This window comes from Rhagoletis zephyria, unplaced genomic scaffold (genome assembly GCF_001687245.7).
Source record: "Rhagoletis zephyria isolate East Lansing unplaced genomic scaffold, Rhagoletis_zephyria_1.1 Rzeph_scaffold_00741, whole genome shotgun sequence".
Lineage (NCBI taxonomy): Eukaryota > Metazoa > Arthropoda > Insecta > Diptera > Tephritidae > Rhagoletis > Rhagoletis zephyria.
In genome coordinates this window covers 19,774-42,433 of record NW_016157825.1, presented here as the reverse complement: position 1 = coordinate 42,433, position 22,660 = coordinate 19,774, and the positions used below count along the sequence as shown (strand labels likewise).

At 35.9% G+C, this 22,660-nt stretch overlaps 1 protein-coding gene across 1 annotated transcript in view; it reads right to left on the bottom strand.

The window, feature by feature from the left end:
- Positions 1-22,660, bottom strand: part of Rbcn-3A (rabconnectin-3 alpha) — a gene marked incomplete at its 5' end in the record, with an annotated part of 167,835 nt that overhangs the window by 129,715 nt on the left and 15,460 nt on the right. The window contains 3 exons of the mRNA XM_017613962.1: positions 16,401-20,320; positions 20,387-20,593; positions 20,671-20,816. Of these exons, the coding sequence (XP_017469451.1) occupies positions 16,401-20,320; positions 20,387-20,593; positions 20,671-20,816 (4,273 nt within the window). The remainder of the gene's footprint in view (positions 1-16,400; positions 20,321-20,386; positions 20,594-20,670; positions 20,817-22,660) is intronic.

Sequence of the window (22,660 nt, the reverse complement as noted above, 5' to 3'; positions counted from 1 at the left end):
TAAATAGTAAAGTATATTGCATTTAAATATTCAAACTACTAAAGATAGTTGCAAAAAGCGAATAATATATCTAAGAATTTGTGAAATTAAAAACAATTAATTTATCAAGATTAAAAGCAGATTGCGTTTATATCCGTGTACAAATTTCGTTCGAGTTTTCATAAACAACTTCTGGCTATTAATTTAAAATCTGTAAAAAAGTAGAAATTATTTTGAAAGAAAAATTTAAAACTTGAATATATGTAATTATATTCTACAATAATTTTGAGTTAAAAATTATATTTTAGAAGTAGTTATACATATTTTAAATTGAATATTGATAAAAATTTACATAATGGATGCCCAAGAAATATTAAATATAACTGTAGTGTTATTAAAGACAAAACTTGGGGAGTTAGATTTACCACTGGACGGACGGAAGAAGGATCTGAGGGAAAGACTTCTCAGACAGTATGGGTTACTGAACGATGAGGAAGAAGAGAAAGAAGAGGAAGAAAATGATTATGAGTCGGTGTCATCACGGGGGGAAGCGGTTGTTTTACTTTTAAGATATTCAAGACAGCTTGGCTTTATTTAACTGGCTAACCAGAATGGTAAATGCTAGTCGGAGGTCCCCATTTTACTTTTAAGATATTCAAGACAGCTTGGCTTTATTTAACTGGCTAACCAGAATGGTAAATGCTAGTCGGAGGTCCCCATTTTACTTTTAAGATATTCAAGACAGCTTGGCTTTATTTAACTGGCTAACCAGAATGGTAAATGCTAGTCGGAGGTCCCCATTTTACTTTTAAGATATTCAAGACAGCTTGGCTTTATTTAACTGGCTAACCAGAATGGTAAATGCTAGTCGGAGGTCCCCGTTTTACTTTTAAGATATTCAAGACAGCTTGGCTTTATTTAACTGGCTAACCAGAATGGTAAATGCTGTAATCTGCCCACAATATGTAGCTGTGGTTGTGGTGTATTATTGCTGATGTAGCTAGCGAAATAGCTTGTGGCTGTGGTACTAAAGGGTGAACACACCAAAACTGCGACACTTTGGGAAGCTTATAACTTACCCAAAACGAATTCAATATTTTGAAATTCAAATACCATAACCTGACCATGACCTTAGTTGGACGTAGGAGAAATTTCATTTGAATTTGATTCCTAGTTGAGTTAAAAATGGCAACCGAGTTAGAAACGAGACAAACCATTTTGCACGAGTTTATAAATGATCCGGCGTTAAGTACACGTAAAATTGCTAAAAAATTAAAGATTGGACTATTCGACAGCTTGCAGGGTTTTAATCAGTACAAATGAGGCCTGGCAGTTACGAGAAAACCAGGGAGCGGGGGTTAGCATGGTCAAAGTGATAAAAACAGTGCTCGGAAGGTCCTCAGTGCATTTTCGCGAGATCCGAAGATTTTGTCGCGTTATGTTGCAAAATCCGTACGAAGATCGCAGTTTTTCGTACAAAAGGTAAAGCGGAAAGCTTCATTGAGATGTTCTACAGCTCAAACAGCGCCAGACCGAAGCGCAAAGTAGAATGTTACAGCGAAATCCTGCATTCGGAAGTTGTATGAATTCTAAATTAAAAAATACAACTGCATTGTTATGGACTACGAAACCTACTGCTATAGAAATTCAAAATATATTGCAGGTCAAGATTTTTATACTGCTGCAAGTCGTCAAGATGCCCCTGAAAGTTGTAAATGAAGTCCAAATTTCCAAAAAACCACATGGTTTGGCAAGCTAGTTGTTCCTATGGCCGTAAGAGCAGCCTTTTTTCCCATCCGGGACAATGAATGACCAAGTTTATCGGGATGAGTGCCTCAAAAGGCGCCCTCTGTCATTTATCAATAGATAAGGAGTAGGCCACCGTTCTAGGCGGGCATGGCAACCTGCCACTATGCCAAGGACACTTTGCCGTGGTATAATGCAAATAACACCAATTTTGTACCTCACGACTGCAATCCACCCAATAGCCCAGAGCCACGTCCTATTGGGGAATATTGGTCAATTGTCAAAGGAATCTTGAAGAAAACAGGTGAAACAGTGAAAAATATTGAAGAGTGCAAAACAAAGCAGTTGTGCGCATCGCGTGAAGTCGATGATGCAGTCGTGCAGAACATGATGGCGCGTGTGCGATGAAAATACCGATCACTTGCATATGGAGCAAATAATAACTAATATTTTAACATTTTAATAACATCTAAACTTCCAAGTTATATAATACAAAAGAAATTAATTTCAAAGCCTTCTAGTTTGTTTCTGGTTTCTAAGTGTCGCAGTTTTGGTGTGTTCACCCTTTACATTCTGGTTAGCCAGTAATGGAACAGACAATTTTGATGTTTACCAGTGGGTGGAGCAATTCGAGGAGAGTGCAGAAACTGTAGGAAGAACCGAGGTCCACAAGTAGAGATGGGCACGGGACGGCTTTTGGCAGAGGCCCGGCGGGCCCCTGCGTAAGCCCGCGGGTACGGGCCGGAATACTTGCTGTCAGCACGAACTCGTGCGTGCATGGGCGTTCAATAAAATTTCATAAAAGCACGAATAAGCACGAAAAAGCCCGTTGCTAATACTACAAATTTAGATAAGCTTTTGTTTTTATACAAAAAAAAGTACATATTAAAATTCGTTTGATAAGAGAAAAGCAAAAAAAGAAATATTTGGAAACCGATAGAAAAAATAAAGTACTTAGTAGTTTTGTTTACATATCTGTACATAAAATATCTTCGACTTTTCCTACTTCCCAGAAAATATATTATAAAAGTCTTTGATGTAAAAAATTTATTCGCTTAAGTAAATATACATATGTACATTAACACAAAATTAAAAATATGTACATATTTATACATACAATAAAAGTAGGCTCTTTATCTCCGGGCTGGGGCGTGTCCCGACGTGCCGGGCCGGGCCGGGCCCCACTAAAATTCTAACGTGCGGGCTCGTGCGTGTTTTTTAAAGTTGATTTTGCACTCGGGCCGGGCCGGGCCTGAAAATTTAGGCCAGTGCCCATCTCTATTCACAAGTTCATTTACACTAAACAGCTGTTGAGAGGCGCAGCGAAGTCGTTCGTTAGAAGTTAAGTAGGTCTGAAAGACTGAAAGAAGTTGAAAGCGGTCCTCATTGCAGAATTCGGGGTCAGCTTATGTTCAACAGAGGTGCACAGAATATTGAGAAATCGACAAAAGAAGTATAATGAGACATTCTTAGAGTTTTTGTATGCATTGATGGAAATCGGGAAAAAGATTCATTTAGATGAGCCAAGTCTGTTAGATTATTTTGTGGCAGGTATACCGGACACCAGGTTCAACAAAACCGTCTATATCAAGCCAAAAGTATCAAAGAGCTAAAAGAATAGATACAAATTTACGAAAAGATTTCGATGAAACCGAAATCTACCGTTGTAGATTTTAAGCCGAAAAGTGAAAAGGTGGATAAAGATAAATCGCAAGCAGACAAAAGGAAATGTTTTAAATGTGGAGGTGCGTCTCACGTACATAGCTAAAAACTGTATATTGAAGGACCAATAGGTCAAGTGCTTCAAATGTAGTAAGATGGGACACAAGTCTTATAAATTTCCAGAAGAGAATATTAAGGGGAAGTCAGAAAACACAAATTTGAACACGTTAAAGGAGATTAAATGGAAACCTTCGAGAGCAGATAGGAATTTAAGATTGAAGAAGTTAAAGGTGGGTAATATCATTTTCCCAGCTTTACTTGATACGGGAAGCGGTTTATGCTTAATACGGCATTCGAGGTTAAAGAGTTAGATTTTTGTTTAAGGATTAACGGAGATAAGCGTAGATTAGAAGGGATAGGTCATCGGGAGATATGTATCTCAGGAAGATTTAACGCGAACAATTTCCATATAATCAATTTTATAAAATAGTATAGACCAGGCCTTCCCAAAGTGGGTGACGCGGCACCCCAGGGTATGCCTGGGGTGTCGCTAGTGACTAGAGTATACTAGTGGTGCGGGCAAATTCTTTAGACTTTCCATACACAACGCAAGCGGTTTGATCAACTTCAACATGGCGGACAAAAAATTAAAAAAATTTTATTTTTTATTAAAATTACCTTCAGCGGCTCGTCAAACCCCATACACAACACAAATAGCTTGTAGCAAAGGGATATTTCGCTCTTAAGCTTAGTTCCCCAGTACGTTTTGTCAACGTAAAATTGAATCAGAAAATGTTCAGAAAAATAGCCGAAAACGAAAACCCCTTTCACAACCACTTTCGGTACTTTTGTAGACCTAATCCGCGTTTCATCCACCATTCCTCCCGTTTTCGGATTTTTTGCTGGATGGGCTGTTCTCGTAACAGGCGCAGCAGCTTCGCGGACATGTATATATTACTTATTCTTTGGAACTTAACAATCACTCTGTCAAAGAGCGAATCAACACGATTTTAGAGGCAGTCTTCTCGTATTAGTGAAGTACCCATTCGCAATGCAAATCTAAGAAGAACGAACTACTCAGACTTACGCCACTAGCGACGAAATTTTTGAAGCTATCGACAAATTTGTACAGAACAATGGTTTGAAATGGCGCAAGTGTGCGGATATTTGCGGTGATTGGAAAAACGAAAGGAGCGATGTCTAGGATGAAGAAAGAGAGTATGATCCCTCGGTATTCGCTGGCGACTTGAAAGATGCCGCCACTAGATTTAAAACCCGAATTGGATGACGCTGCGAAGATAACAGAGGCCTACGAAATCAAAATAAACCTCTGGTTTTTTCTAGCACGTCGAGATTTTTTTTCTTGGTGACATGTATATTTTAGAATTTCTAGGAATTTGCATGAAACCCCCATAAATAAACAAAGTTATCAGAAAGACGTATGTAACTTCGAAGTTAACGCTAAGAAAATTGATAACAGCCGGTTTCACTAGCAATTTTCATATGAGATTCAAAAAATTAAAATCATTTATCACTTAAATTGCTTTCATGAAATTGGTTGTGAAAATTATTTTCTTAGCGTCAAGGCGCATTACCAGCGTTGACTTGGAAGGTTTAGAAAAAACCATTGTCGAATATTTTCCCAACATTGACTTCGAGGATGTCTACAGCTGGATAACAAACCCGTTTTCCATGTGACCTAAAAAGTAAACCTACTGGGATGACAAATTAAGCTTTTGAAAACCTTCTGGACATCAGTGACGACAGCACTTTGAATATTAAATTTTCGAAGGGAGCCAAGAGAGTTCTGGATGCAAGTGTATGCAGAAAACACTGCTGTTGGCAAGATTCCATTAAAAATACTAGTGACTTTTAGGCCCTTATTATGAGTTGCACTCGATTTTCGATCTTCGCTGGTTATCGAAGATCGAACATCGAAAGTGAAATTATGTACTCTGCAACCGTGTCAAAGTTTTCGTTGAGTATCGAATTTTCTGTCGAACAGAATTTTGCTTTCGATGATGTAGCGAAGTGTTAGAAAATTGTGATAAATGTATGAANTCTAGGATGAAGAAAGAGAGTATGATCCCTCGGTATTCGCTGGCGACTTGAAAGATGCCGCCACTAGATTTAAAACCCGAATTGGATGACGCTGCGAAGATAACAGAGGCCTACGAAATCAAAATAAACCTCTGGTTTTTTCTAGCACGTCGAGATTTTTTTTCTTGGTGACATGTATATTTTAGAATTTCTAGGAATTTGCATGAAACCCCCATAAATAAACAAAGTTATCAGAAAGACGTATGTAACTTCGAAGTTAACGCTAAGAAAATTGATAACAGCCGGTTTCACTAGCAATTTTCATATGAGATTCAAAAAATTAAAATCATTTATCACTTAAATTGCTTTCGTGAAATTGGCTGTGAAAATTATTTTCTTAGCGTCAAGGCGCATTACCAGCGTTGACTTGGAAGGTTTAGAAAAAACCATTGTCGAATATTTTCCCAACATTGACTTCGAGGATGTCTACAGCTGGATAACAAACCCGTTTTCCATGTGACCTAAAAAGTAAACCTACTGGGATGACAAATTAAGCTTTTGAAAACCTTCTGGACATCAGTGACGACAGCACTTTGAATATTAAATTTTCGAAGGGAGCCAAGAGAGTTCTGGATGCAAGTGTATGCAGAAAACACTGCTGTTGGCAAGATTCCATTAAAAATACTAGTGACTTTTAGGCCCTTATTATGAGTTGCACTCGATTTTCGATCTTCGCTGGTTATCGAAGATCGAACATCGAAAGTGAAATTATGTACTCTGCAACCGTGTCAAAGTTTTCGTTGAGTATCGAATTTTCTGTCGAACAGAATTTTGCTTTCGATGATGTAGCGAAGTGTTAGAAAATTGTGATAAATGTATGAATTTGTATTTGTTTTTTACTGGCGGCTAGACACTAATTTTAAACAATTTTAATTAATTTCATGCAGTTCTAACGTCGTGAATATTAAACACAAGCTCGAAAGGCTGGTTTTACTTGTGAAAGAAAATCCCGATACTCAGTTGGCACGATCTCTGAGAACAAAATCGTAAGCTGTTGGTAGTTTTAAAATATTTTAAATAGATTTAGCTCTTTAGAGAATCGGAAGTTTTTAATAAATCTGTAGACAAATTTCTTAAATATATTTTATGTCAAAATATATTCGAAAGAATACACTTAAACCCTCTTAAACATTTTCTACTCCTGGCCAGTTTACCAAGCTCTCATCTTCTGACGAATCGTTGAACCAGAACTCCGTGTACTCATTTTTAACACGTTTTTATAAACTCGCTTTCTTTTTTATTTCGTTTTTATTTCCACAAATTTACATACTTATGTACAAGCACACTATTTAGTTTGATCGATTTGTAAACAAAACTTCTCAGCGGTGAAAAATATACTATTGTAAACAACCTAACCGAGCGAAATTCACAATAGTCATAATACCATATGAAAATTCGTTCGATCAGCACTTTCGAACACAGTCGAATGCAACTCATAATAGGGGCCTTACTTTTACATTTCTATGTGAGACTGCATTTTCAACAAATGCTTACATAAACAAGTAAATTTTAAGCAAAAAAAAACCCCGATTTCAATTCCCATCTAGAATTTAAGATTATCGTTAATCTATTCATGATCCAATGATCGGATTTAAACCAAATTAGACCACCTGCCAGGTAACACCTTTCCTTTAAAAAAGAATTATAGTAATCGGTTAACGTGGTCCAAAGTTATGCGGTAACATACATAGAAAAAAATAATAAAAAAAATATTCCGACGAATTGATAACCTTAACCTTTTTGTGAAGTCGGTTAAAAACAAATACACCAGCAAGCTTTCAGCGTCAAATGATTTCAGGGTAATATTGTCAAAGCTCACAATAAACTTAAAGGAAATAATGAAATCATCAAAACAATTTCAGTCCTCACATTAAAGCTAAAGGAGCATAAAGTTTGCATTGTGTTTTCTTGTTTTCGTAGACATTTGAAGAGTAGGGGTGCCGCGAAATTTTTTTAGCACAACAAGGGTGCCGAGGTGAAAAAAGTTTGGGAACCCCTGGTATAGATAATGCGAGTGATACATTTTTTTCTCCATCCATGATAAAAACAACGTTGGCCAAGACTTTTTTGAGGTTTGCCATCATTTTAATTCATATAAAACTGATAATAAAAAGATTGAATTGTTAAACATTTTTGTCGTTTTAGATTGAAAATGAAAATATGTGTGTTGGTTTTAAATTTAAAAACTATATTTGGGCAAATAAAATCACTCTTTAGGCAATAAAATTACTCTATAGGCAAACAAAATTAAACTCTACTGTAGTACTAAATAGTGTTTGAAAAACTGTTATATGCTTTTTTAGTGTTTATTTGCCTAAAAATTAATTTTATTCGCGCAGAATTTAATTTTATTTGCCATAAGTTTAACTTAATGTGTCAATGCTATATACCTCATGCAAATTCATGGGTTAAGCCCTGTATGCAGCTCTCAAGAAAACGGTCAAGAAAAAATTGCCATTATTTCGCGTGTGTGTCCCAAGGAATTTTGACTTATTTGATACCTCACAGCCTGTTGCCTCACTCTTTCCTCAAGAAATAATGGAACGGGCATATATTTCTGTTGCAAACCTGGGTTGCCTTGTGCTCTTTTTTCACAAAAAAAATTTAGAAAACCGTAGTAGAAAGCGTAGTAAATTTCTTAAGAACTGCTACTGCCTTAAGGAAATTTGAATCAAGAAAATTTCTTAGCCATTTCTTGTACGTCATTTTATATGGAGTTTTTGCTTTTCTTGAGAGCTGCATACAGGCCTTAAGTGAGGTTATCGTAAAGATAACGTAAATAACGCTATCGCTCTTGAGAGCATATTTTGATGGCTNGAGCATATTTTGATGGCTATAAATAGATCAGTGCTGGGCACCACGGTTGCCGTTTTGGTCCAAATGGACCAAATTTGGTCCATTTCTTTTCGTTTGGTCCATTGGTCCAATTCTGTTTAAAATGGTCCATTTCACAAGCCTTTGGTTAGGTTATTATTACCTTTTGACTTCATGCAATAGTTTCGCGTTTTCAATTTTTTCTATTTAATTGATGAACAGGTAGCAAAACTTTAATCATAGCATTTAGCACATGAAAATAATATTCGAGTTCAATCGAAAAGATGTTAAACATCTTGAAATTATTACACCACATAACGTTCTTTCTGACACTGATGTATCAATTTTGCCAATTTCCTGCATTTGTAAATGATGCAGACATATTTGAATTAAAATTTCGCAAATTGAGGCTGAGTGAAGGTAACTTCAAAAACTGTACCAATATAGAACGTTTTTGGGATGAAGTAAGATTGATTAAAAATGGATTGGGTGAATCGGCCTTTGGAGAATTGTGTGATTTAGTTCATAACATTTTTAGTCTGGCTCACAGTTCCGCAAATTTTTTGTTTTAGCATTAATAAAAACGAAATTAAGAAACAAATTATAATTTAAAGCTTTAAATAATCTTATATATTATTTCTCTAAGGTGTTTTTTTGTTAGTCGCCCTTTTTCTGCTTTTCTATGTAATCGATTCCACTAATGAGGTGTCATTTGAAAAGCCAGAGGTCCCCTGAGTGGTTATTCGGTAATATTAATGGTCATAACACCTCTGAAGTAAAGAAATTTGTAATTTTTAAGCCACACTAAAGGTATATTGTACTGAAGCACCATTGTAACTGCAGCATCGCATACACCGTATACGACCGTGGTGGGCGCACACATAATTCGATAATTAAAGGTACGATAAACTGACAGTTGTCTCTCTCGCACCGCTCCCTTAGCCGTGGCACCGTGTTGCTTCTTTGCAAATTAAAAAAAATTGTAGCTTATGTACGTGTGAAATAGAAGTATACGTTTTTGTGCAATATGTTTATTTTTATATTCAAATAAAACACATTTAACCGATGAAATAAATTACACAATTCACGTATAATTCTTAATATTTCGTTGGAAATGCCAACTTTCCTGCAAATACATTAAACTTCGCAAAAGGAAATGCACTACTAATTGCCGACTTTGCGTACTTTTATACTATTATTACATACAGCAGTCATACCGCGTATTAACTTGACTCCATCAGATCCAACGGTACCCTTTCAAATGACAAGAAAACAGTTCCCTATAGTAGCTTTTGCTATAACAATTAATAAAGCCCATGGCCAGACTCTTGACAAAGCCGGATTATACCTACCTAACCCTGTGTTTTCCCAAGGGCAGTTATACATATGTAGCCTTTTCTAGAGTAAGACGATTCTCAGATATTATTGTTTCTGTTAAAGAAACATCTAATCAACAAGTTGATTCTGAATATATTTTCACCTCAAATATTGTATATAAAGATATATTGTAAGTAACACCATGTTTCCCTCAACTCATGACACCCGTATATCAGTCAGTTTGTAATATTTTTATGTACCTAATAAGTATAAGTTCTGATGTACTATAAATCTCATTCACGCTAATATATGTATAATAAAAATAAGGTATTTATAAGAATAATTCAGTTTATTGTTTCCACGAACTATTAGAACAGTCTTCAGCGATCGGATTTCTACCACATTGTGGTAGATCTGCCACTTTTTTGAGCATCTACCACATCTACCACTCAAGGTCTGAAATCAACCACATATTCGCGTTTTACGTAATTTTATTTTTGCTCCACATAATTTTCTTAATTTTAAGAGCAAAAATTGTCTAATACTAAACACTAAACAATAACTCCACTAATGAGGTGTCATTTGAAAAGCCAGAGGTCCCCTGAGTGGTTATTAGGTAATATTAATGGTCATAACACCTCTGAAGTAAAGAAATTTGTAATTTTTAAGCCACACTAAAGGTATTTTGTACTGAAGCACCATTGTAACTGCAGCATCGCCTACACCGTATACGACCGTGGTGGGCGCACACATAATTCAATAATTAAAGGTATGATAAACTGACAGTTGTCTCTCTCGCACCGCTCCCTCAGCCGTGGCACCGTGTTGCTTCTTTACAAATTAAAAAAAATTGTAGCTTATGTACGTGTGAAATAGAAGTATACGTTTTTGTGCAATATATTTATTTTTATATTCAAATAAAACATATTTAACCGATGAAATAAATTACACAATTCACGTATAATTCTTAATATTTCGTTGGAAATGCCAACTTTTCTGCAAATACGTTAAAATTCGCAAAAGGAAATTCACTGCTAATTGCCGACTTTGCGTACTTTTATACTACCATTACATACAGCAATCATACCGCGTATTAACTTGACTCCATCAGATCCAACTATACCCTTTCAAATTACAAGAAAACAGTTCCCTACAGGGTACGAAAATAAACTGTACAAAACAATTCCCATTTGCTCATCGATCATCATATCATTTGTGGTTTTGTACAGTTTTGTACATAGTCAGAAACAAATTGTAAGATTCACTGTCATTTTCCCCAACGAGAAACGTTTGCTTTTCGTTTGTGACAATTGTACCATAGGGTACGTTTTATATGTATGCAAACGTTTCAATTACGTGAAAAATATTTTTTTCTGTAAATTTTCTATCCAATTCAATTAAAAAACGGTTTTATTTTTTTTATTCATTGCAGCCATTCGTTTGTATTTAGTTATTGCATATATGTACATACATACATTNTTAGCTCTTTCTGGAACATGCCACATTTGTTCGCTACTTCGTGATGTGATAAAAAGAAAAGCTGACAGCACTCCACAAGGTTGCAGAAATTTCTTAGAATAATTATGTTCGAAAAATATCTTGATATGGAAGGAACTGCTTTACACTGTCAAGGAAAAAAATTGCCAAAATTCAACGCAATTTTTAGCAACTTCAATCTTGCACTTTATTATACTAAAATTAAATTTTTTTAGAGTCTAATTAAAAATTTTGCAATTTAGGTGANCATTTATTTTTCTCGGCACGATTCATTTCGTTTGTTGTTTCGTCTGTAACTACTAAACTACTGTAGTGTATTATCGCCAAAGTGAACTCAGCCGTTTTGTTTTCGTATTGTACCGAACTGTACGAAACGAAATAGTAACGTACAATATAGTTTATTTTCGTACACTGGTTCCCTATTGTAGCTTTTGCTAANAATTTTTGTACAAAGTTTGATCCAAACCCAGAGATCTACCACATTTTTTTGAAATCTACCACATTTTTTTCCAGATTCTACCTATAATTGTAATGCACTTTGGATGCAATTTAAATAAAATCGTTATAAAAATTGAATTGACATATTTTCTTGATAAAGAGGAATAAACTCCACTCGATTTCCCGATGAAAAAAAANATATAGTTTATTTTCGTACACTGGTTCCCTATTGTAGCTTTTGCTAAAACAATTAATAAAGCCCATGGCCAGACTCTTGACAAAGCCGGATTATACCTACCTAACCTTGTGTTTTCCCATGGGCAGTTATATGTAGCCATTTCTAGAGTAAGCCGATTCTCAGATATTATTGTTTATGTTAAAGTGTGTTTGCATTGTTCAACTTTGCGTTGAANTGGTCCATTTTTTGGTCCGAAAAATAAATTGGAAATGGCAACCGTGATGGGCACACTAACACTATCACATTTTGAGCATGTGGTAGTGTCTTTGGCCGAGAGCGAACGACTCGGTCATTCAGTCGATTACTTCAGTTGAAACGAGGAGGTTGTATGCGCACGCTTCTGCAATTTAAGAAAAGCGCAAGCACAACTCCTAATTTTCGACAAAAAAACTGCGTGCTATGAGCGCGCAAACAATGCAACATGCCTCGGCAAGAGCTTATGCCAGACTGATTCATTGGTTGAATTTCGTTTTTTTGTTCGGCAATGTAATGTGTGAGCAGAGTTGCCACTTTGGTAAATTGTTACCAAAATTGGTAGAAAAAATTTGGGTTGGTAAAAAGGTAAATTTTTTCTCATGTTGGTAGACTTTTGTTGAACTTTTCGTTTCTTTTACGTAGTTATCTTTATATTATAAATTTCTTTGCATACTTTTTATATACATACTTGCATACGTATAAATGTATATTGATATAACGCGAACATATCGTGTTCTATTCAAAACTCATTTTACTGGAATCCCGAGGAGCTTTTGATTGCCTAAATATTTTAAATGATTATTTAAATACATATAAAGAAAAAATTGACAGGTATGTAATGACGCACTATGATTGTTCGCAAAAAAATGAAATCAACGCCATTTTTTATCAATAGAAATTGTTAAATAAAAAAAAAACACCAAAGACTGACGGCAAAAAATTAAAAAAAAAAATCAACGGGAAGCACATTGCGAGCTATACTTAAGCATTATTTGCTTTAAAACTTGGTACCTTAAATTGTTCTTAAAATTCAGAGTAAAAAATTCGAAATTTGGTGGAAATTGTTTAAATTTTTCTAAATGTTGTATATAGTTTGAATCCTTAATTTTTATGGATTTAGTTAAAGCAATAAAAAAATGTTTACTAGAAAAACACCAAGTGCTTTTTTGAGTCACTGTATTTGTTTATAATAACTCGAGTTGAAGTTTTTCAAATTAAGAAGTTTCGTTGCATTTAGTTTCATCACTTCCCCTTTTGGTTGAAGGAAACTGAGAATATGCCAATAATATGACTCAAATACCGTATAATTAGTTAAATAAAAAGCTCCTTAAAAACAATTTTAATTATTATTGAAATAACTAAAAAAAAATAAAAAGCAACAGTTTTAATTAAAATAAATAAAAAACAACAAAGCTATTGTTTTTAATAAAATAACTATAAAAATGTATTGGTAGATATTTTCCAGATCTGGTAGATTTTTCTCAAGTGGATGGTAACTATTTTTTTCGTCAGTGGCAACCCTGTGTGTGAGCATATACGTTTGAAAAGCGTACAGTTGAGCTGTACGCGTGATACAGTGTTGCCACACATGGGCTTTTCCTACCAAAACTNGTAGGGTTTTTTCCAGTTGGTGGTTGGTAGGCTTGATTAGATTTTGGTAGGTTTCGGGACAATAAGTAAAAGTTATTTTGCGGAAAATAGAAAATATGTATCTCTAAACATTTTAGCAACCCTTTTTACACGAATATTTCACCGGTGCGTTCGTACAACGGCGGCCGCAAACATGTAAATATGCCTGCATCAAAAACTAAACTTAAAAAAAAATGGACTTGGCAGCTTTTCACCTTTAGTTTGCGATATAATTTATGGCGTACTTGGACCAAGATTGCAGAAAAGTCTGCCAATGGGCTCGTACCCAACCATATTCCAGGCGGAGGTCTTCGCAATCGATTGATTCGCTGGTGTCATCGTAGAAGGCAAATGAGGCCACAATACGTATTATGCCGGATATTCAGGCAGCGTTAAAGACCTTAGAGTCTTTTAAAACGACATCAAGGCTTGTGAACTCTTGAACCACTTGGGAGCCCACAATAATGTAACGCTGTGGAGGGTTCAGGAACATGAAGGGTTTGAAGGCAACGAAATTGCTGCTGTCTCGCTAAGCGTGGAGCCCAAATGCGTTTACATGGTCCCGAGCCTTTCTGCGGTGCATGATACACTGCACTCACAGTTCTGTCCACTGCGGAAATCAAAGGGAATAAGACAATAATGGAGATGCATAACTCTTTCCAAGAGGAACTCCGAAAGGCACCTTGAACTTAGAACTCTTACTGGCAACCTGACAGCACACTGCAAGTTAACGTATCGTTTGAATTAAATGGGTCTTTCTGTAGACGCTGTAGGTTTTGTGGGCTGGTGGAGGAAAGCCCAGAGTATATTCTATGTGCCTGTCCACGAAGCATGAATCGTAGATTGATACACCTTGGAGAACGATTGTCTTCTCCATCTAAAATTTGGATCATAACATCATCCAAAGCGCTGATAACAATTAGGATTTAGCACTTTATTTATATTATCTTAGGTCGCGGGTATCTCCTACGTAATAATAATAATATCGTCACGAGACACGAATAAATATGCTCGGGTGTTTTGACGACGAAAAAGGACGCGTGAAAAAAATTGCGAAAAAAGACGCGTAAACATGAATTCAACATCATTCCGGAAAAACTCTTTGGGGAAAAAGTATACTGTTACACTCGCAAACATAGTTGACCGCGAACATAAGTCTATGTGTCTTACTTTGCCGTCAAAGAGGTTAACGCGGCTTTCTTTGCCGTCACCTATGTTAAGAGTCTTTCTTCGCCGACATTTTTTTACGCGTCTTTTTTCGCTGTCAACTTTTGAGCTCGTGTCTTTATTCGTTTGTAATGACGATACGTACATATGTATGAGTAAAGAGACATACATTTGGATAAGTCTGTACAGTAAAATGAATCGTTATACGTAGTTAATTCGTTTTTATTTTACTAGCTGTGTTTTAGTTTTGCTAAATGTTATGTTGGCTATGTTTTAAATAAATTTGACATTGAAAACAAATATTAAAACTCAAAAAAATTTTTGGTAGGTTTTAGTTGGTTATGGTAAGAATTTTTGGTAGGAAAAAAAATGTTTCTGTGGCAACACTAGCGTGATATGAAATTCCCACTACTGCTATAGATTCAAACTACAAGTAACTAATCGACAATGGCAATGATACGTTTTGGTTTAAATTTATTTGCGTTTGGTTTAATTTAATTTTCGCTGGGTGAAACTAATTTGCATTTGGTTTAACTTAATTTGCGTTTGGGTTAAATTAATGTGTGTTTGGATTGAATTAATTTGCGTTTGGTTTAAATAAATGTGCAAATGCTATATAATGCTAATATATTGGCGCTTACACATACGTTAGTGGCTGGACGAGCTTCTCCTCCGATTTGTGGCGTGCGCCTTGATGCTGTTCACAAAGGGGAGGGACCTACAGTTTTACGCCGACTCCGAACGGCGATTTCTTTTTATGAGAAGCTGACTTTCATGGCAGAAATACTTTCGGAGGTTTGTTATTGCCAAAAGTTTCACAATTTTTCGAAATTATTTTGGAAGTTATAGCCGTTAACTTTTTTCGAAATTGTTTAGATTATATTTGTTTTCTTGCAACGGGTAATACAGATTCTGATAATTTTTTAAACAGTTAAGAATGATGATGTTTTCTTCCCATTTTAATTTTTATTTGGTCATAAAATTTTTTATATAAAAGTTATTACATTTTTTTTTTTAATTACTGACATCTCAATTGCTTTAAGATCGCGTTTTAGGCTAGTATTGTTGTACGTCCTATTAGCAACTAGTTGCAGAAAAAAAATTTGCCGGAATTCATCCAGACGAAAGTTATTAACGTTTTTCTCTTGAAATGAGTATCGCAAGCGCGCTAGACTCGCTGTCAATCGATACTTGTTGAAAATGCGAGATAAATATCTACGGCAAACGTTTTCCATACAAATTACATTGGGCGTCAAGAGAAAAGCGTGAATAACTTTCGTCTCGATGTATTCCGGCAAACTTTTTTTCTGCAAATAATTGTTAATAGAACGTACAGCCAAATTAGCCCAAAACGCGATTTTTAGGTCATGAGATGTCAGTATTATAAAAAAAAAAATAATAACTTTTATAAAAAAAAATTATGACCAAATAAAAAATAAAAATGGGAAGAAAACATCATCATTATTAACTGTTTAAAATTATTAAATTAGTATTAAAATTAGCAGAAGCAGTATTACCAATCGCGAGAAAACAATTAAAATCTAAACAATTTCGAAAAATGTTAATAGCTATAACTTCCAAAATAATTCGAATTTCGAAAAATTGTGAAACTTGTATTTTTCTTTTATCGTTGTGAGGCATAAATAGATAATTACAAAAAAAAAGTTCGACCTTCGAAAAACTGGTGGCCCACATCACCAATTTTTACTCATAAGAAACAAAAAACTTGTTTTCTAATACCGGCATGTCCGTACGTATGTAGCTCGTTAAAAAGCGTCTCACACAACATACAAAACTAGCCGCTACAACAATAATTTTTATGTACCCTAATATTTACCTGTTTCTCTGAGCTTCCGTCATCTGAAGTGGATGTGTATTCGTTTGGACCACTCATGCAGCGCACTAAATGGGCTAATATTGCTTTGACCCAATTTATTTTCCCCGAATTAAGCAGCTCCATTAGTTGCTTTGGGTGATATTGTGGAAGTACCGGGCATGCTATACGAGAAGCCTGAAATAAACCAAAATCAGGCATATAATCATCGCCCGCTGACTCGCATCCCGTTGGTACACTTGTGTTTGAGTTTCCATATCTTTTCCGTTTTTCGTTAGAGAGCAATTGCAGATTAGTAGTGCTCACTTTACTTATTAATGGTATGGATGACGCAGTTTTTAGCCGTAACTGCGTTGACTCGTTGGCCAAGGATCTCAAATCTTCATCGCGAAGATTTCTAGAATCGAAGAGGTCTTCCACGCTATGTTCCTGGTTAAAGCGAGGCTTCCATTGTGAATAAACATGCATTTCGGAATCCATTGCTACCACCAATATTCCATCTCGAACCCATGATATTTGCATAGGTAATGGTGGCAAACCATCGGCCGTATGTAAGTCAATTTGCCGCAATTTCATCCAACGTATTTCGTCGTTAAAATGTGGCTGAGCTAAAGAACTTGCTTTACGCAAAATTGGCCGGTTTGCTGATCTTGACACTTTCATGGCTTTGATGTTAGCCTGGGCGATATCTGATGAAACAGCAGTATACAGAAGTATTTTACTGCCTACGGCCACTGTTAATATGTGCGAACCGTCTTCCTTTGATACCCAATCTAATTGAACCAGATGCTTTTGAGTTAATGGACACGTATTTCCATTTTCAGCGATACTTTTTCTCAAAGATTGTAGCGTACTAAAACTTGGAACTGCAAGGAGTCCTGTAGCACTCGTTTTTGTTGTGAGTTCAGGTGTTGTATCACCACTTCGTGGTGATCTGGCGTCATCTTGCGTAAATGTTTGGAAGACTTGGTTCAGACGTTGTTTCTTTTGCAGTAGTCGACTATCATGTAAATAACTAAGATCGATGCCATGATCAATGTTCATTCGCGGTAAATGTACATTTTTTAAGTGAATTGTATCTTCTAGTACCCATTCGCTCCCACCAGAGCTTTCACATTCATAAATAGCCACGCAAAGATTTATATATCTCGAATCTGGGTCACCTTTATTTGGACGAGTGAAGCTCTTTCCATATTTATAAGCACAGGCTACTCGTCCAGAATACGCCGCACTAATATTTAAAGGTTGTCCAGGAATTTCTATAGCTGAATCCTGTACTCTACTTGACATTTTCCATTCGGCCCATTTGTATATCTTTTTAGAGATATCTTCAGTATCATCTGAAATAGTTTCGCATTTCCAAAATCGGGAAATCGAATCTGAACAGGCAGTAACTACTATGTAGGGAGCATAACAAGCCGGATAAATAGACGAAGAACTTAAATGACCAGCGGCTGGGGAGGCATGGATGACATCAACCCCTTCGGGCATAGGCAGCTCTTGAGTACAAACTTTTTCTGTTTGTATAGTCATATGCGCTGTATCACTACCTGTTTCTTCACAATTGTTAAGTAATATATTAGCGCCTGACATTCTTCGTTGCGCTAAGTCGGATTCTTCCATATCTTGTACAATGTTGCTGTCAGGAACATACATTGCGGTATCTGATAGAAAAGTTTTTTGTTCCTTTGAGGAAATAATGATACGCCACATATGAATTGTACTCCCTTTAATAGTTTTTTCAATTATGACGATATAAAAAGGCTCTTTAAATTCAAAATGTTGTTGAAGATCAACAATTGCATCTAAATCCGTTTCCATTCGATGACCTCCATCAATCAACTGTGCTTGGAAAACATGTAGAAATTGAGTGTTCTGCCAATCGTGTTTAGCTTCTGATATTGGATCAAGTTGAATTATGCATCCAGGACGTGCAGTAGATTGCTGAGACACAACCTTAAGTTTTTCATGAAATGGTGTTTTTCTCATTTTAAAGGTGGATGAAGCATTCGAATAAATTGATGTCATTGAATTGGTTTTATAGAAGCTATGAACATTTTCCGAAGAGGATATCTCTGCAAGCAGGGTGCGTGCATCGATGACTGCTTGATAAACTCGTAGATTTTCTCCATCACTGGCAACAAAACAAGCTGATGGGGAATTACTACTGTTTCCTAAGGTTGTACTCGGAAGCAGAGTTGGAATCCATGCGACGTTGCTAAATGCAGATATTTCAGGGGAATTAATGCGTGCTAATTCACTTACTCCACCCGAATGGCAAAGTGGACCAACGGAATCGACTCTCCACAAAATAAGTTCAGAGCAAAATCCAGAAGGAGTAAAAACATCTTTGTTGTAAGGAAGATTTTCAGCACTACAAGGTGATTTCTTTTCGGATTCTGGCAAATTATGATGAGAAGTTGAGACAAGAAGTGGTAAAACGGGATGACAAGTTATATCGTTAACTCTGAAGCGGTGTCCGGAAGCTCTGCAAACATGACCAATGCTGAGAACTTGAGTAAATTTCGTTTTAAGAGCAAAAGTTAGTTGCCACAAGTTTAAGGTTCCATTGGAATGTTTGGTTACCATAGAAACAGACGGCGAAAGACTGTTTGTTAGATTGTTGAAGCACTGTTCGTTTATTTCGGGATTGTTAGGTTTGTTCATAGGGGAAGAATTAGGCGATTCTTTTAGTGATGTATTTTCTTCGCTTCTACTTTTCACGCTGTTTGCAATTTCTCGAAAAATTAGAGGCGGAGAACCTGTATTGTACAAACTAACTGTTGTTGACATAGACATTGCGTCACCGAGTGGAAACGCAGATGGAATGCGTGTGGAGAACGAAATTTGTGCTTGGCGAAAGGATCCTGGGTAATAATCATCCAGCCAATCAACTACCCATATAAGATAACTTCCATCTATAGGATGAATTGCAAATACAAGATCGGGACCTTGGTGCCAATCCCTTAATAAACATTCAATTTTGAAGTCCAGAGAGTCAGCAAAATGATTAATGGTCGGGTTGTTTTCGTTTAAAGAATTCAGAGATGCTGTGTTCGACATTGAATTCGTATTTTGTAAAATGCCAGTCTTACTCTGATGAGGTGAAATCTTGTACTCTTCCGAGCAACTATCTTCTGCCGACAATGACTTCGATAAAGCCCGGAAAAACTTCTTTTTAGATTCATCAGCAACTTCTAGTTCCTGCTGTTCAGAGACATTATTATTTGACGTATTAGTACTTTCTTCGTCAATTATTTTTTTAGTCAGTTCCTGGAGTATAACTTCAGCCTGAAGGGAAAAATTCATTTCCTTATTATTAAGCCAATGTAAAATAAAGCTGTTTTGATTAGAACTATCCGACGAATGCATTGAAGGAACAAGTGGAATATCCGTTTCAGCATTAATTGACGCCGCCAAGTGAAAATGCATACCGGGAGATACGCCCGTGCTATGAAACCCATATGAATGAAAGTCGTGAACACTACAAGATGACGGTAAAGACGGTATTGGTCCGTGAAATGCGTCAGTTAAAACATTAGCTTGGTAATTAGTAATTCCAGACCCCGCTTTCGCGTGCCTTCTAATATGAAAACAGGTCTTCATATGTTTTAATCGTTGCATGAAACGATGTTTGTGGCGTTGTGTCCTAAATTTTGGATTTTGTGATGCTAACGGATCGAATTGGGTCATATTAATTAAACCATCATCTGGTAATACAGTTTCGATCCAAATACGGCAGATATTGTCAAGACATGACGTTACTATCATGTTCGATACGGATCCCTTCGGCATATACTTGCTTGTTTTACGCCACGCGATGTTTGTTACTGCACGAGGGTGTGCAATATAAACATATGTAAAATTTAGTTCTGCATCGTTTCCAAAGACAGTTTTAGTACCGTTTTTAGAAGGAAAAAGAACTGCAATAAATAAATTATATATGGTAGCGGCAATCTTAACATTATATTTTGGAAAATATTTCTTACCTTGCTTATTTTCATACCAAATTTTCACAAGTCTGTCATTTCGCCCGCATGTCGCAAAAAGGGTACCATCGGGACTGAATGCCATATGATAAATGGGAATTGCAGTTTGACACGACCATATAGTGTCCCATGTTACTACTTCATCCTGGGGCTCATTAGTTGGTGTTTTGTTGCCGCGGTCACCCCCGCCAATTTCGAATTTGACACCTGAAATCATTTTTATGTGAAAAACTTTATATTGCATACAGATTTCTAAGTTGTTGCCATGAATCCCCCTTTATTACCATTTGAACTTTCTTCAACTTTTTCTGAAGTTTTTTCTTTCCACATTTCTATAATGGATCCGCCGGTAAGAAGGCGCGTTCCTTCTAAGTTCCATGATAGAGTGAAAACGTGATAGTTGCATAAGAATGATCCGGTTTGTACCCATCTGGAATGAAATTTATTTTCAACTTATTTTTTTACTTACAACTTTACAATGCGGCAACAAATAGAAATTATTCCCCTGCAAAGCTGGACAATTTCATTGAAAGATATACGCGACAATTATCGATTTTCATGGAAAAGTGCAAGAGCGAGAACATTTTTACTGTTTCACAGCTTCTTACAAACAACTGTGATAGTTGTTGGAACCGCATAGTGACAGTACTAGTATATTGTCGGCAATTGTCTGGCAATGGTACTGACGATTGTCAATCTGAGAAATTGTCCCGACAATAGCAAAAAAAAACTAAATTGCTCCGTTGGAAAGTTTTGAGAGGAGAATTTTGTAAATTTGTTTTTATAATAATTGAGCGCATTTCATTACGTTGCAACAATTTTATTAGCTCTAAAAACAAACAAAATGCAAATGGCTCATTCCACGGTGACGGGTGTGACATTTCAACTCTCATTTTAAGGCTTAATTCTTAAACTGTAATATTAAATTCTTTAAAACGAGTAAGTTCTAATAAGTTTCCGAGATATACACAATGCCTAGAAAAAAAATTTCAAAAACAATTTAATCCGAACGAGTTATCTGAATTTTAGTCACTGTGACGGGTGTGACGAGTACGCAAACCAAATTAGCTACTACTTCCTTCCATCAGAGTTTTTCTGCTAATTATGTCTTCTGCTTATGGTTTTAAATAGTTCGTTATATAGTTAAATAAACATTCTCAACATTTACGCCAAAGTTGCTTACCTCTATTGGGTATTATAGATTATATGTTCCAAATTCGACTGTGACGGGCGCGACTTGACTTTGTAACGGGTATGACAAGTTGAGCATAAATACATATATACACATTATTAGACAACTAAACTAACTTTATTTCTCAGAAAATCGGATTTTACGAACACGTACAAGATTCTGCCACCTAAAGACGGGATAATCCTTGATCGGACTCTTCGTCTCCTTTGTATGCCTGAGTAATTGTAAAGTACCTTATTTTTAAATATTATGAGGCTGTTGCCTGTCAAACTGAGGCCGTTACCTGTAAAAACCGTTTTAGATACTGTTTTTGCCCTGACAAGCGAAGTAATGGTTTCTTTTTATCCGTGCCAGCATAGCTTAAGTTTTCCCATCGCTCGAGCAGCATATCTTTATGATTAGCTTTATCATCGCTGATCACAAATAGATTTATGTTACATTTTAGATTAGCAGATAAGTAACGGTAGCAGTCCCTGGCCGAATTTATTGAAGTTTGTCAAACTTTAAATTGTGACGGGTCTGACATGTGACGGGCGTGATCAACATAATCGGTTCTTTTTTCGAAAATAAAAGCATATAAATAATTAAAGGCAATTCGCAAATATTCCTCTGTGTCATAGCGTACTTTCGTCAGCTTTTTATACTGTTCAAGATGTGTTTTCCTTCAAAAAATAACTATTTTGTGTATTTTGTGACGGGCGTGACATTGAAATATGCTTTGCTTCAATATATAATAAAATATTTAGTACTTGTCCGAAAAATTTTAAAATTACGCTGTTACAATGCTAACGAATTTTTCTCTCCACTGACGGCTTAAACAATGCAAACAAGATAATAGACTACGAAAATCAGTCTTGTAAATTTTGAAAAAAATTAACCTCTCATATCTCATTGTATTTGATTTTGAGATAAATTTCGGAATTTTGGCTTTCAGTCTTGAAAGTTAGATTTATTTACTCTTACTTACTAGAAATAATACAGTCAAATTCTTAAGTTTATTTTCGTTTCTTTCGGTATCGATTACCGTGGAATGAGCCAAATGCATTAATTTTAAATAAAAATGAAAGTGAAGAAAAGAAGAA